This window comes from Acipenser ruthenus, chromosome 6 (genome assembly GCF_902713425.1).
Source record: "Acipenser ruthenus chromosome 6, fAciRut3.2 maternal haplotype, whole genome shotgun sequence".
Taxonomy (NCBI): domain Eukaryota; kingdom Metazoa; phylum Chordata; class Actinopteri; order Acipenseriformes; family Acipenseridae; genus Acipenser; species Acipenser ruthenus.
Window position 1 is genome coordinate 54,291,849 of NC_081194.1, and position 17,353 is coordinate 54,309,201.

The 17,353-nt window shown below is 36.1% G+C and overlaps 1 protein-coding gene across 7 annotated transcripts in view; it reads right to left on the reverse strand.

Annotated features, from left to right (window-relative positions):
* Positions 1-8,218: 8,218 nt before the first annotated feature.
* The window catches only part of LOC117410414 (protein FAM184A-like), a 75,048-nt gene continuing 65,913 nt past the window's right edge, over positions 8,219-17,353 (reverse strand). For 5 of the 7 annotated variants that reach the window (XM_034016929.3, XM_034016934.3, XM_034016930.3 and 2 more), the window contains 3 exons: positions 15,102-15,206; positions 14,193-14,398; positions 8,219-8,454 (listed from right to left, as the gene is read on the reverse strand). In XM_034016929.3, coding sequence (XP_033872820.3) covers positions 8,373-8,454; positions 14,193-14,398; positions 15,102-15,206 — 393 coding nt within the window. In that variant the 3' untranslated portion in view covers positions 8,219-8,372. The remainder of the gene's footprint in view (positions 8,455-14,192; positions 14,399-15,101; positions 15,207-17,353) is intronic. The other 2 variants (XM_034016935.3, XM_034016936.3) reach the window with 2 other exon arrangements.

The following is a 17,353-nucleotide window of genomic DNA, read 5'->3' on the forward strand; positions in this document are numbered from 1 at the left end:
AATTAAAGCATTGCATTTCTTGCTTCACATTACACCTCATGAACATATCTTAGATATAATTACAATAAAGGGCAAAACATGAAAAAAAATATGTGGTGGTTACAAGAGTATGGCAACACTTTGTAAGCGTTTAGAATAAATAATTTAAATTGGGTTATTCTGGTTCAGCTGTTTTGTTTTGCATGCACACAGCATCTACCCTGGAACCCTTTTCTCCATCAGATCACAAACTGAAGAACCCCACCCCACACACAATTTGGTCGACTTGAGCTAGAATTAAAACTGGGCTGTCAGTGAGCTTACCTTCCCAAGGTGCAGAAGGCAGCTGGCAGAGCTGTGTGAAGGTAGTGGAGGGCTCTGCAGGTATTTTCACCAGGCTGGTATTGTGCTGCCACCGTTTTATTTGCAGCTGCTGCAACCAATACAGCATGGCTTGGCTGTTTAATGCCTGTAAAACAAAAACAAAACAAACTAGATGGTAACTTTACAAGTTGTGGGGCTTGCTTTATTGGGAAAGTCGTTAAAGTAGCTGATTTGTCTCATCAGCTGAAAGTCACATTGTTTATTAATTGCCTCATGCTTAGAATGTGCTAGAATTTGATATTTCTCAAAGTTCTATGACAGTTAATTCAACAGTGGGAAGTAGCCTACTGAAAGAAGTTGATGTGGTTACTAAAACAGCTGTACCTCTTGATTGGTAGACGCCATTCCTGTTTTGATTTCATATTTGAATAGCTGAGAAGTAGAGGAAGATTTCATTTGCTCTAAGTAGTTGTCTAATTTGTTGGGAAAGTGGTCAAAATGGCAGTTTATAAAAAGTTAGAGAATTTTAGTTGGTGCGGTTACTAAAACAGGTGTACCTCTTGATTGGTAAAAGTTATTTATGTTTTGATTTCAGATTTGAATAGCAGAGAAGTAGAGAAAGATGTCATACCCTCTAACTTTTTGTCTTACTTGTTGGGAAAGTGGTCAAAGTAGCTGATTTGTGTCAAAAGTTACATCGTTTACAGTAAATAGAATGTTGGAAGTCTGGGAGTTTTTAAACAATGGGGAGCTTTAGAATGTTGAAAAAAGTCCCATTAAAGTGAATGAAGATGGACAAAAAAAGGATAAAAAGCTTAATAGTTTAAAAAGTATAAAAGATATCAAAAAGTTGTATACAAGCACACTATTCCAGACCGGTCTACACATTTTAAAGTTTGAACGGCGTTTCTAGCTTAAACGGTGTAAGAGGAGTAGCGTGCCAAAGAATAAGAAGAAGTACATTGAAGATTTAAAGTGGGGACTCTTGCTTCGCAAGCCCCACTAATAAAAATGGTTGGTAATTGTGACAGAGAATGAATGAATCCTCGTCAACAATCTCCCTCTCAATCTCTGAGGGCGCTGTATAACCAGAACAGAGTGCCCCAGAATGGATGTTTTTGCAGTTCATTCCAGGGTCAGTCGGAAGCCAGACATTCAGGAAGGGGGTGGGGCCACGATACCTGAAGTCAGCGCCTTAATGCGGTAGGTGATGTGTCAGTCACGGATTGGAGGAGACGTGATTGGCCGCGCCACCGAAAGAGGGCATGACGGAGGGTTTTAAGGGGAAGTGGCCCCAGTGATCTGTTCCTTAGTTTTGATGGTTAAACTATAAGGACCGTATGCACAGGAGAATTAAAAGTACTGTGAGTGTTTTGTGTTTTGTTTGTTTGTCAGCTAACTGTCATTGTTTGTTTGGCTAGACGGCTAACACGAACCGGGAGCTGTCGCTGCACGCCAGCACCAAACCCTGGACTACACTGACCTACTGTTACCTCTGTGTTTGTCTTTCACCATTCACTTGCACTAGAGCACCCACTGTCAGGAGACATGTCTGTGTCTGTGTATTGTGTGTTTAAAAAGTGTTTTTATTATTTCGGGACTGTAACCCTCCTTTTGCATGGCGCAATACACATTGATGTGTAGAGCCCATGCTTATTATTTAAAGTGTTGTTGGCACGCAACCCAGCTGAAAATAAAGAGCTGTTAATTGTGAACTGTCTTGTGTGTGTTTGTTCTGGAGCACTGCATCATCACTACACCTGCACACTGCAAACCATTCCTTCACAGTAATCCATTTTTATCATTGCAAAAATTTTAGATGTAGGGAAACCTGCTTGGGGGATGCTATTGTGTATTATCAAAGCAGCATCTGAAAAGGATTCCCTTTGTTATACTGACAACCTTTTTACAGCAAACACTTACAGAGCTGCTATTTTATAGCTTTATAAGAAAAAAAAAAGATTAAAATGATAGCCTTGCTCTGTTCGCTTAACTCAAACTATAAAGGAAGGCTGTGGATTTTAAAGTGGTCACAATGCAGTCAAATACCAAATTCAATATACTTTGAAGTTTAATCTCTTACCTTCAACTTACTAAACCCTCAATACACCATACACTAAGTTTTTGTCTTTTCTTTGGATACATTCCTCCCCCACATTATCATACAACAATCAGAGCCTTTTCTTGCACAACTGGCTGGATGATGCTCATGTAAGATTACAAGTGAAAAGTTAGTAAGAATCCCTTCTTTCATAGCCAATGAACAATTTATAACTTGTTAGCTGGACAGTTTATTCTGAGTTCAGGCCATGGGAAGAATGGTGTGGAGTACTGCAACGTAACTTATAAGTGACTATATATTGGGATATTAGAACGGAACATACATTATATATAAAATTGCTACTGCTTCAAATTAATTCAACAATCTCTTTCATAATTGATCAAGCTTATCCGTAGATCATTATTACGCACAGTGTTAAGCATGTTAGCTGCAAGCTGTTAGATTGTTAATATACATTTTAAAGACTGAGAACAACAAGGCTAGAACAGTAATGCTTATTTTTGTGTTCACAACCAAGAGCATTTGACAAGAGCATTTGATGAAATGTATGCCAGTAGATACAGGGAATACATTTCTATACCAGTTTAGGATGAATGTATTTATTTTAGGTAAAGCATAACATGAGACCATACAATGGCTAATTTAATGTAATTGTATGCGTGTATAAATTACATTTATATACAGACGTGCTCAAATTTGTTGCTACCCCTCCACAAAAAACGAAGAATGCACAATTTTCTCTGAAATAACTTGAAACTGACAAAAGTAATTGGCATCCACCATTGTTTATTCCATATTTAATAGAAATCAGACTTTGCTTTTGATTTTTTATTCAACATAATATTGTAAATAAGAAAACAAATGAAAATGGCATGGACAAAAATGATGGGACCGCTAACCTAATATTTTGTTCCACAACCTTTAGAGGCAATCACTGCAATCAAATTTTTTCTGTAGCTCTCAATGAGACTTCTGCACCTGTTAACAGGTAGTTTGGCCAACTCTTCCTGAGCAAACTGCTCCAGCTGTCTCAGGTTTGATGGGTGCCTTCTCCAGACTGCAAGTTTCAGCTCTTTCCATTGATGTTCAATAGGATTCAGATCAGGACTCATAGAAGGCCACTTCAGAATAGTCCAATGTTTTGTTCTTATCCATTCTTGGGTGCTTTTAGTTGTGTGTTTTGGGTCATTATCCTGTTGGAGGACCCATGATCTGTGACTGAGACAGAGCTTTCTGACACTGGGCAGTACATTTCGCTCCAGAATGACTTGATAGTCTTGAGATTTCATTGTGCCCTGTGCCAGGCGCATGCAAAGCAGCCCCAAAACATAACCAAGCCTCCTCCATGTTTCACTGTAGGTAGAGTGTTCTTTTCTTTGAAAGCTTCATTTTTTCGTCCGTGAACATAGAGCTGAGGTGACTTGCCAAAAAGCTCCAATTTTAACTCATCTGTCGAAAGGACATTCTCCCAGAAGGATTGTGGCTTGTCAATATGCATTTTAGCAAATTCCAGTCTGGCTTTTTTATGTTTTTCTTTCAAATTAATAAACCATGGTAAACTACAGTAAATGCATTGTAGAACCATGGGAAAAATGCTAAATTCCTGCGTTAAATTTACTGTGGTTAAATTTATAAGAGAACCCTTGGTATTGCACAAGGGCACTTTCTTAAAATGATACATCGTTTAAGGTTATTTGAAAAAAAATGACAGTAAGTGGAAACTGATTAGTGTATCCTCAACCAAAGCGGTTGTATCTAACAAAATAACTTAATTAAGACATCAGTATAGGCACAAACAGTGTTTTTTTTTGTTAATGAAAATACATGTTTGCTGTAACTTGTGTTTGTTTCAACTCAGAACTGCACCTGTGTGTTCTACTCAACGAATGGAAGTGCAAGATGTATATTATTAAGTTTTATTGGCTGGCTTGTTACTGCTTCACGTACCTTCACAGATTAGGGGATTTCCTATTGCTTTAATTTTAAAAAGACATACCTTCAGCACAACAACCCGTCCTGGGATTTGAATTTGAAAGGTCCCTTCCTGAGCTTGAGCCGGATAGCCAAAGGTAGCGTTAGCCAGGTCAATGCTTCCCAAGGGATTGACGTCCTGTGACGTTCTGTAGTAGTACAGCTGGCACTTCTCTTCGAAAACAAACCAGCGGGCTTTCCAGGCCTTCAAGGCCCCCCCCCCCCCCCCCCCAGTTTGTTCATGTACCCACACAGTTTTGTGGAGGAGGGTTCCATCTTAGTTTTCATGACTGGCTTCTCTTGGGCATTGCTCTGGTCCATGTGTGTGGAATCACCCTCGTTCTCCTTGGTGCTTTCCACTTCCTCTCTTGCACTGGCAGTGAGGTCATGATGATTGTCTGGGCTTGTCAGATTGGGATCAGCTGCAGGCATGGGTTTTCCGACTTGACAGTCCTGCTCCATCTTAACAGTCCTCACCATGTGTCCTCACCAGATTTCAAAGAAAAGATGTTAACTGGCTTGTCTTTGGCTATTAAAAAGAGGTGTAGTATGGTATAATCAATTTTCATTCCCTTTATTAGCTTTTCCCTGCCCCTGGTCAGTTAGTTAAACTTTCACAAACACCAGCTTCAGCGAGGGACGAATTTGTAAATAAAATGTTACATCCTTACAGTCCCATGTGAGTAACAATTAGTACAAAAAAAGAAGCTATCAGCTATGAAGGTCTGAAGAAGAGGTACTAGTTTCCCTATGCTCTCTGTGGTGATTGCAGTGTCCCTTATTCAGGATTATGTTCTATGAAAAATAAAATCTAAACTTCACACAACTTTAAATTATTGCAACTTTTTTAAAACACATATTTTAATACAGGATTATATTGTTAATGAGCACATTTGCTGTAAATGCTTTTTTAAAATACTGTATAACATACAGTGACTGTAGTAAATACTACTGGCAATTACACCTCCTTGAAAGTATGCTATAGTAAATTCTGAAAATTTCTATAACCACTTTGAAGTATGCATTATTCAAGGAGGTTATAGTAGACTACAGTACTAAGTATGGCCACTATAGTTTACTGCTGTATAATAAAAATGCATTTACAGCAAATTACCACTTTAAAGTATAGTGTTTACAGCAAAATACTGGAGTAAAATGCTGCAGTAGCACAGTTCATTTTATTAAATAAATAAACCAAATCTTAAATCAGCAATAGACAATTGGAGTGTTCTGATGTAGTTGACTGAAGGTGGCCTCCATAAGGAAAAAACACCAGAGCTCAATGACAAGAAACAAAGCGTATTAATGTGTAGCAGGCTACTGTCGTGTTTTCAAAAAAAGGGTTTAAAGCTGCCTGACAATGTGAACTGTACGCATTGGATACTTCAGCATAAACGCCCTTGCCCTAATACTTTACTGGAGTAGGCTTTCATCCAGCTATTATTAGACTCCTTCAGAAAATGAATTTGGGATCTAAAACTGAAATATTGTGAAAACAATTGGCATTTCCTAGACTTATTTGGTAAACTGACCGTGGTTAGACGTATCAGAGGGTTGGGAATAATGTTTTAGTTTAACTAATTACAAGACACAGTACAGTTCCACTTGTGCAATTACGATACATACTCCTAACACCCACATGTACAGTAATACAAAACAGCTCACGTCTTAACCACGATCATTCTTCATTGCAAGTACACATTTACTATCAACTGCAGCTTCAATATATCCCACTTTCGTTTTTTTCATCAGTAAACAACCTCTGAATCCCGTAACTTGAGAGAGCACTTATAAATGAATAACACTTCTCTTGGTTCTTACCTCATTCACTTACAGAAACGACTTCTTCAATGTCGTAATACTAGAAGCTTCGTGTTGTCGTAATACTAGAAACTTCGTATGAACTTTGTGCTCCTCAATGTTTCACAACGACAGTTTAAACTTGTTCCCCGTGCTATGGAGACAGTTTAGGTCAATGGACTTGTTTTATCTCCTCTTTGACGATGGTTTTGTATATGCATTTCCTTTGGGAGGGTTATTTAAAGGGTCTTCCTTATTACAAACCTGTTTCTTCGTTCCTTGCTGACAGTGTTTTGGGAATTTTAGCAATGTCACGTCTTCTGTGCTTGCGTAATCCCAGACACCACTGACCTTTGTGGCAAACAATTACAGTGAGCAGTTACCTAGGGATTACACATCAGGTTCAGACGCATTGATTAGTGCTCAACAGAAAAGAATGCAACAAGAAAAATATTGTATACTGGCCATGGGCTTTGGTTTTGCCCAGAGCCGTAACTAAGCATTTAGCTACCGGGGCATAGAAATATATATATATATATATATATATATATATATATATATATATATATATATATATATATATATATATATATAAATTGCATGCACCTCCGGTTGAAGCAACCGGAGGTGGATGGAAAGACTCCATATCGTAGAAACCGGGGCATGCAATAGGAGTGTAGCGTAGTGGTTAGGCCTCTGGACTCCTGTATGCAGGGTTGTGAGTTCGAACCCCAGTAGGGGACACTGGTGTTGTACCCTTGAGCAAGGTACTTTACCTAGATTGCTCCAGTAAAAACCCAACTGTGTAAAATGGGTAATTGTATGTAAAATAAAGTGATATCTGTATAATGTGATATATTGTAACAATTGTAAGTCTCCCTGGATAAGGGCGTTTGCTAAGAAATAAATAATAATATATATTATTGTTATTTTTTTCTTTTTTTTTTTGGATGTTAGGAGTTAGGATGGTATTTACTCGCGCATAGTTTTGAATGTTATTTCCGAATCTCTCCTTTAACATGTCTGAAGGGGACACTATTACTTAAAACGTGATTTAACGTCTTCAAACGTGTTAACAGTGAGCAGTTACCCTGGGATTACACAGCAGGTTCAGACGCATTGATTGGACTAATGTATCCACAGGCGACCTAAGACTCACCGTTTCAACGGTGTCAGTAGTGATCAACAGAATAGAATGCATACAGAAAAATATTGTATACTGGCCATGGGCTTTGGTTTTGCCCAGAGCCATAACTAAGCATTTAGCTACCGGGGTATACAAATATATATATAACCGGAGGTGAAGCAACCGGAGGTGGATGAAGAGACTCCATATCATAGCTACCGGGGCATGCAAGACTCCATATCGTAGATACCGGAGCATGCAATAGGAGTGTAGCGTAGTGGTTAGGGCTCTGGACTCCTGACTGCAGGGTTGTGAGTTTAATCCCCAGTAGGGGACACTGCTGTTGTACCCTTCAGCAAGGTACTTTACCTACATTGCTCCAGTGAAAACCCAACTGTGTAAAATGGGTAATTGTATGTAAAATAATGTGATATATGTGAAATAATGTATAATGTGATATCTTGTAACAATTGTAAGTCGCCCTGGATAAGGGCGTCTGCTAAGAAATAAATAATAATAAATAATATATATTTGTTATTTTTTTCTTTTTTTCTTTTTTTTTTTTTTGGATGTTAGGAGTTAGGATGGTATTTACTCGCGCATAGTTTTGAAAGTTATTTCCGAATCTCTCCTTTAACATGTCTGAAGGGGACACTGTATTACTTAAAACGTGATTTAACGTCTTCAAACATGTTAACAGTGAGCAGTTACCTGGGATTACACACCAGGTTCAGACGCATTGATTGGACTAATGTATCCCCAGGCGACCTAAGACTCACCGTTTCAACGGTGTCAGTAGTGCTCAACAGAAAAGAATGCATACAGAAAAATATTGTATACTGGCCATGGGCTTTGGTTTTGCCCAGAGCCGTAACTAAGAATTTAGGTACCGTACAGATAAAAGACAATATCATTAGACAATATTTAGCAACATATGCACAACTTCAGAAATTGCATAAAAGTCAAACAGATTTATTGTCACTGTACAAACAAGTAATCCATTCACAGTGAATTAATAAACATAATATGGTGTATATATCAGTACAGATGTTTCTCTTGACATGCTCTTCCAAAGTCCTACACATAAGGTCCAAAAGCCCATGCAGAGTATCAGAACGTGAAGTATCTGGCAAACCATTCTTGACGCTGTGGGTCTGATGAGTCAACTGGCGGGTCTTCTGCCTCAGGAGGGCTAGACAAATAAAAAGTACAGCAGTTAAATCCACAAGGAGAATAGGAATAACAAGACTGTTTAATGTGTTATAAATGAGGTTTGAAAATCCTAAATTGCATTACATATGCTTTTCTCTGCCCTTATAATTGTTCAGCTGAGCATTTTATTTCTGATAAGCTTTCTCCACACAAGCAGTATTCTTTATGTTCTGCACAGAGACATACTAAACTGTGATGATAAAGTAATGGTTTTGTGAACAAACCAAATTCATTAAATGTTAGGTGACTAGATTTGTTTTCGAATGTTCTCTTCCTGGTTGTTGGTTTTATCATTATTCAAGTACTTTAACAAATATTCATTACAGTTATTTTACTGCAATTAATTTGTGAGGCAATTGGCAGAATATGCCAGCTACAACTTAAAAACAGTTGGCAGTACAGAATGTAAGTCTCCCCCCTCGCTACCCCACTGGCTACAGCAGTAGCAACCTACTTTGTTTAATCCTTGCCCTTGGTATGAATTCTGAGCAGTTTAATTTATAACGGCCTGTTATTTCTCCCAGTATAATTACACAAGGAAAATCAATAACCTACATATTTTGCCTGTCATTGAACTAATTTGTAATGCTCAAGAATTCAAATATGTGTTTTATTTGAAATTCCCACCTCTGCTGGTCATGCAGTGCTGGTTAAACCATCCTTTTACATGTTGAACCTCACTACATGTAATACATACACAAACAAATAACCATACTGTATTGCTTATGTTTTATCCTTCTTGAAGTTTCAGCACCTCAAATGAATTACAAGTTGATGCTGCCTAATCGGGATTTCTGCATAAATGGGATGCAACTCTAGGATACGATTCCTCTCAATGCTATTTATGTCATTTAATTGGGATGTCACTTCATTTAATTGGGATACAGTATTTTCAAATGATGAACGGAGATCGTTTTTCAGAGCAAAGACAGGTTTGCGTAGTGCAGGGCAGTGGGTATGTGATTACACTGTGACTTGCGTAAATTGCGTAAACCATGTTGAACTCCTGAAGGAGCTGTGTCTCCTGTGGTTTCTCCGGCTGCTGTTGCAAAGAATGGCATCAAAGCGGCGCCACTTGTACTACAATCAAGAACCAGTGCAAAAGAACATGGTACCTCTAATGTAATGATATGTCTTCATAAAATGTGTCGTTTTAATTAATACTGTGGTTTATTATGTCCTTGTTGTGTCATTTTGCATTGCTACCCAGTGCTTGAAAGTACACAATTATATTTTCTAATTTTGGGTTGCCTCTTCGCTTCAAATTACATTCTCTTACATGTTTAAGATATAAGGTTAACTACTGTTGTCAAAAATAATTATTTCATGCCGTGCAGCATCTGCATCTGCCCTGGTTGGGCTCTAACCATTCTACTGCCTTAGGAGATCACAATTTTCTCACTCTCCCCTCTCCCTCAAACACACAAAAATATGAACTGTGAAGGTTCATTAGATTTTAAGTCCCAGTAAGATGTAGAATTGAAAACCATATCATTAGTAAGCCTTCATATTGGATAATCTATTTCAAGAATAAGGGACCATATTCAATTAACTATTTAAGAAGCGGTATAATATTTATTTTGATAAAGTTATCATGTTACTGACAAGTTAAATAAATATTGCACGTACTAAATTTTTATACCATGGCTTAAAATGAACTGACTTGTGTCCTAAGCCATTATAGAAATGCAGAGGTAATATAGAGGAGTTATATGTAGGTTAAACTGTAGTTTAATTTCAGCAGTATATTGGTTACACACTTGTCAATGCTCCATTAGCCTTACATTTAATTAGGGTCAAGTGTAAAGGCCTGTATTTTTCCCAGCACCCCCCAAAGAATATTACCATTCTAGTAATCAAAGTTTGACCATATAACTGTTAGAAGGGCAAAAGTGCTTTTTGTAGACTTGTGCCCCCTGATACAATACAAACAAAAATATCTACAATCCAAACATGTATTCTATTGTTTTGCATAAAGAAAAAAGTTTTATTTGGATCAAGCAGCGGTCTGGAGTAGTGGTTAGGGCTCTACACTCTTGACCAGTGGGTCGTGGGTTCAATCCCAGGTGGGGGACGCTGTTGCTGTACCCTTGAGCAAGGTACTTTACCTAGATTGCTCCAGTAAAAACCTAACTGTATGTGATATCTTGTAACATTTGTAAGTTGCCCTGGATAAGGGCGTCTGCTAAGAAATAAATAATAATCAAAGGTGGCCAATATGGCATTTCTTTGTGTTTTAAATTGTATTTAGTATGCTAGCTTTATAGTTCATGTCATGGAAATATTCATACTTTATTTTCATCATTTTGATTTTTTGGAAAAAAAATACAGGCAATGGTGACATCCATACTTTGTTGAGGTTACGGATCTGTTAAAGTATTATGATCATGATAGGCACAGAATTTTTATTTTAAATTAAACTTCTCTGTTTTTTAATGTGTTTGACATGTATGTAAAGGCAGCTCAAACCTTTCCATCCATATTTTCTGTTGCAGTAATGTATGTGTGTTTGCTGAACCAAAACAAATACATCTTCCAGTTCAGAACAAATCTATTGCTAAAGAAAGTTGCTAGAAGTTGGCTCCAGGACATTAACCTTTCAAGCTATGCTGCAGCTTCCCAACCTGCCTCATTAGAAATGTAAATGTATGTACTGTATGTTCTATCAGAGCAGTAAACACAGGAGTTATCATAGTTATAAATAGTAAGTTGCTGATAGTTTTTATGAATGTATTACTATTAGTACATCACTTTCGTTTTCATCCTCTCTATCTTTATCCAGATCTGAGACTCATTTCACTTCTAAACACCAGGCCTTGGGAGGATCATCCCTGCAATTTAAAAAGACATGTCAAACTTTTTATAGACTGTCTTGAAAAGAAATATGACCCTGAAGTAAAATGCAAGTATAATTTTTGGTAGTATTATTGGATTTTCACATGCAAAGTGATGGGTTTATCAAAGTTTAGGCCTAAATCTGTCTGTCTGAGCTATCCTACTCACTGATTAAAACTGAAGAAAGGCATGTCAAATATACCATGTGGAAATATTTGGTTATTTTACTAATGGTGTGATTTTTTAAAAAAGGCAAAGAATTATGGGTTGCTATGTTTTAAAAAACCTGATTTAGACCATATTTCTAATATTGAAAGGGTCATATATAAAAAGTTCATGGTTGCCACTTTAAAACACTAAAGTGATGTAGGTTTTGAACATTATTATAGGTACTTTAGTTTTTATTGTGTTTCCTATTGGAAACAATCATGTACAGTAAGGTTCTTTATTTTGATTATAGTACTTTGTTATGATTGAGGGTTTAAAGAGAAATATCATGTCCACTGGCAGGTTCAACTTCAAATCTGCTCCCTTATTTTTTCCCATGCGACTAGGAGCAGGGGTTTCTGTAATGTTTGACTCACTATTACAACTCTATTGGTGTGTCTCTCTCTCTCTATATATATATATATATATATAGACACACACACACACACACACATACATGAATTAACAAGATATTTACAAAAATAGTCAAATGACTAAACTAATGGATACAACTTGAAGCTAAGGTATCTTTGCATGCTCTATCATTAAACCCGCTATTCCTTTGGTTGTTTTGCAGATATCTATGATATCATTTATTATTTTTTCTGGCTGTAACTTTCTTTACCTTCAGTTTCTACTTCTCATCAGAATTAAACAGTCTCCAAAAAGACTAGACATTTAAACTAGAAACAATGAGAAAAACTTCTAGTCAAAAATGTGTCATAGAATCATACGTTTAATTTAGTATTGCAAAGTATTCTACAGTTGAGTGCTTGTTTAATGGATGTGCATATCATTTACACCTTTATTCTCACTTAGGATTTCAGTGTGCTTAAAAATGTAAATGTTAAAGTTTTGTGGTTATTGGTGGGTTAACAAAATTCCTTTGTGTAACACTGCATAGTTTCTATTACTGTAATTATGTTCTCTAAATTATGATACATATCCCAAAAGTAAGCCAATTCAGTACTCCTCATTTAATTGTTCCCAAATTAACGTTAAAAATATAACATTTGCCTTATATTGTAACATCATAACTTTGATGCTATGGTAATAGTGCATCTGTTGTTATAGAAACAAAGATGCTGGGTCACCTTGCACTGGGCAAGATAACAGAGTCCCATGACAATGAGGAGGCAGCCCCAGAGTAATCAATTTCATTGATTCATTATGACAAGAAATTGTGCAACATACTATGTAGAACAGCAGGGGATGATGTCCTGTTTTGAGACTGAGTATTAATGCATATATTGTTAGCATCACATTCCGGAATAAGTCAGGAATATTCCAAAATGAGCATGCATTGCATAAATAATAATAAAAAAATAAAACAAACAAACAAAAAAAAGAAAGCCTTGTACAACAAAGCCTTATAAAGTTTTCGGGTTTATTAGTTTAAAAACAAAAAACAAAACCTCACCGTATGAAATGTTATTTACAGTACAATAATGCATGACATTCTTTAAATGAAATAAGACATTTAAAGAATAACAAAACACCAATGTTATGGGAATACAACAAAAAATATGAAATATAAAAATATAAAAAATGAAAAACAAAATGAATATATATATTGACAACAGTGAAAAGTGCCTTCAAAAGTGCAGTGTACTATATATATATATATATATATATATATATATATATATATATATGTGTGTGTGTTTTAAAATGTTATCAATATCACAGCTCCTCCAGCCAATTAGTTATTAGATACTGTTTTTTCTTTAATAATTGAATACACTTTGACACAAATTTATCACATGTTTATTTGTTGCATTTTAAAGACAAAATTCAATGTCTTTGTTGGTGTTTTTGTAAGATTCTATTTGCCTACATGTAATAAAACAATGACAACACACAATGTTTTACATACATGTTAGTTTGACCTTTTCAAAACATGCCTCATGTATGTAACGTGTATGTTCAGACAAACAGAAAAATGTCTTAAAAAAAGGCAAAACAAAAATCACTATCCCTTTTTCTAATCTGAAACTTCGTAACATTCAACCCTGATATAAGGTTTTCTATGATAACACCACGTGTTATAAATAGCTAATATGCATGGCTTCCATCTAAATGAAAGCTAATTCAAATTCACTTTATTAACAGTGCACTCACCTATAGTAACAGTGTAATAATGTACATGGGGTATTTACAATAATAATAACAGGAATGAGTAATGCACGTATCTGAAAAAAAGCTTACGTCATACCAATGGTTTTAAAGAATGTGTCATTGAAAAGGTTTGTATCATGCTGTGAAATGACAGACAAAGACTGTTAACCTAATATTATTTTCATAAATCTGCAAAGTAAATGTAAGCTTTATGCCACTACCCTATGGGATGCAAAGAAGTGACACACATCAAAGCTTATAAAGGTATTACTTATGCTGTATATCATAGACAGGGTCATTACAGAGAGCATTATAACAAAGAGCAATGGGGAAAACAACAAAAGAAAATCAACACATAAAAACTGAATAGCAAGGTATCAATTCTATGGCTATAGACTTCTGTTTAGACCTCAGGAAAGGGATAGTGCGACTTTATTAGTAAACTACTGTATGAGACGCATATATCAGTAGATTTATTAGCTATATTTCAGTGCCAGGGTAAGAACATGACAAATTATTTTCATCATTTTTGAAAGTTAATGACGAGGTGTGGCTCACCTCAGAAATTTCTTGGGCTCTTTCGGTGGTGTTGGTTGGGGTAGAGGTTTGCTACTGTTGAACTCAAGGTCGTGAATAGGGGAGTTGGGAATAGGTTCTAGACGGGTAGGCTGAGGGGGCCCATGCCCCGTTCCTGCTGGTTCCAGGGCACTGAGATTTGGAGCACTGATGAATCTGTTTGCTGATTTGTCATTCTTTTTCTTTTGCTACATAAAAAGAAAAAAAAAAAGGATTTGGACAGCTAATATCACTAAATCCTTAAATGTCCTTAACTGCGTCTACTATATAATAAATAAATAATATATTGCATTACCAAATAATCCTACTTAAACTAAATACTACTGATGCCTTTGAAAGCAAAGTCGATTTAAACACTTGAATGGGTAAAACAACATAAAAACACAACACAAAGATAACATTGAACAAAAAAAATCTTGAAGCTCAGATTACAAACGTGTGGTAAACAGTAACATCATGTGCATGCAAAGTGATCCATTCCACTTTTTCAGAGTTTAAAATTAAAATTAACCTTAAAATTCCCAGATGCACTAAATATTTACAGGTACTCAGGTTGATGGCGTTTTCCCAGATCATTATTAAGCTACTTAGCTTTAATGACTGCTCTAAACTCTGTACTTGGGATGTGGAGGCAATTAGTGCTTGTAATGTTCTATTTGAAATCATGTTGATGCATGTGGAATCTGTATGCTCTTTTTGAAATTCTGAAAATCCCATATTAGATAGAGAATATAAAGCATCAATCAAGTTGATAAATGCACACCAAACAGTTTAATTGTAGTTGTCCAAATATTCCAAATTATGGCAACCATGCCTCATATTTTATTCAATGGCTTTTAGGCTCCTTATTGTTTTACCTAGGGTTCTGTAATTGAATACTGTTTGACTTACCTTTACCAGTGGGTTAATAACACCGACATTAGGGCTTGCATTAAACACTTTGTTAAAGTTAGTCTCCCTGTTCACCAGCTCCAGTTGATAAAACTTCTTATCATCCTGTTCACAACAAAATGTTGAAATTCAGTCAGTTACTAAACTGAAGAGATGGAATGAAAACAGCCTTATAAACATGTAGTGTGATAGGGCAATATGATGCAGACATGTGTCTGGCAAAAAGAGGAAGTGCATGAGCTCTGTTCACCTTTGTGAGAAAGGGTCAGCCCAAGACTTCCAAATTCCATCAGGCTGCTTGTTTTTTCCTGCCCTGCAATCTCATAAATAGAGGATATTGGATTTGCTTTCATCAAGTACTGTGTTTATTCACTGAATGAGGAGCTCTGAACAATCCATAAACCCCAACTGGGGGAAAGTGGTTTGTGTGTACACATCCTTATAACGGGAATAAACAGGGTACGTTTATCCAGTGTTCTGTTTATATATATATATATATATATATATATATATATATAAACTGGATAATTTGGGTGATTTATTTCCCCTGGATGATCTTTAACTTTATTAAGATGAAGTCATGTATATGAGCAGTATAATTTAGATCAGTGGTCTATTAATTGTCAACTGTCTGTACCATAGAATGTTTGGAGTCTGTTGGTGAACAGCAGTTACAGTATGCATTTACTGTAGTGTGAGTAGTTTGTCATTTGAACGTAAACATGAGCAAAATGAAGTATTAGACTATTTTAAAAAGTCAAGGTGCAGTGTCCCATACAGTTGGATGTGACATATTTCAGAAGGTTGTTATGTACAGTCATATACAAGAGTTCCCTTATGTTTTTTATCAGAAAACATAAAAACATAAAACAAATCCTTATTTGTTCCTGGTCTTTTTTTCTGTTCTGCTTAGTAGAACTTATGCTTTATATTATTTAACCTCCAGCTGCTGCAGGTAGTAGCAAGAGCTTGGGGGGAGGGTGGATTTTCAAAAGTTTGTAAATGATAACGCCAGTGTTGTTGTTATTATTATTATTATTATTATTATTATTATTTATTTCTTAGCAGACGCCCTTATCCAGGGCGACTTACAATCGTAAGCAAATACATTTCAAGTGTTACAATACAAGTAATACAATAAGAGCAAGAAATACAATAACTTTTGTTCAAGCAAAGTACAAGTGTGACAAAACACAATTCAATAATACAGCAGATAATAGTGATAGTTACATCAGGATATGATTAAATAGTGATAGTTACATCAGGATATGATTAAATACAAAATACTACAGGTTAAACACTTGGCAGATTACAGTATTCTGAAGTACAGAATAACAAACAAATTGGTATGTAGCATTGATTTTGGCATTTTCAAGCGGTCGTTAGGCCTATTTCGTTATTAAATAATCGTCCTGATGTGATTTCCGAAATTATGTTGATTTACAAATAATGTTAATATCTTAACGAGCTGTGCTTCTTGCGAATATTTGTTTTGTTTGTGTGGGAATTTAAAAAGAAATCTGTGTCATCATTTATCAGGTGTTAATTTGCACTTGGAAAAGGAGTGTTTTAATTAACGAAAAAGTATATAACTAAGCTTGAAACAGTATTTAGGTTTTCTGGGAGTGGCAGTGTTGCAGGAGCAGTAGCAGCAAATGTAATTTTAGAGCTTGAGTGCGAGCCTGTGATTGACAGAGCCTAGCTGCGACGCCGATAATACAGAGAGAGGGTATACAGGACCAAGGTTAATTCCTTAGATTTACCAGATGACGATCTAAAACCTCGATTGCGTCTGGATAGGGCAGCTATTGTCGCCCTCTGTCAGACTCTGCGGGAGGACCTTGAATTGCATATGTAAAGGAGTCGTGCCGTATCCCTGCATTTGCATCGATTGCACACACATTGCATCAAATCACCGCAGCACCATGCATATACATATATGAACAGGAAGGCGTTCCATTCACTAGGCGCGCAGGTGATTTGTGATGAATCCTATAACTGGAATGTATGTATAAATTTCCCTGGTTCCTGTCATGACTTACATTTTGACACAATCCACTGTGTTTAATCATTTCAGAGACCCAATAAGCCAGATGGCATATTAGTAAGACTACCTAGATAATTCAATATTTTTAGTTATGAAAATATTTTAGCCTTTTCTATACTTGTGGTTATGAATGAGATTTACTCACTTGTTTTAACCATTTGTAACCTTACAGTACATTTGTTGTATTGCTGAAATGATATACCGT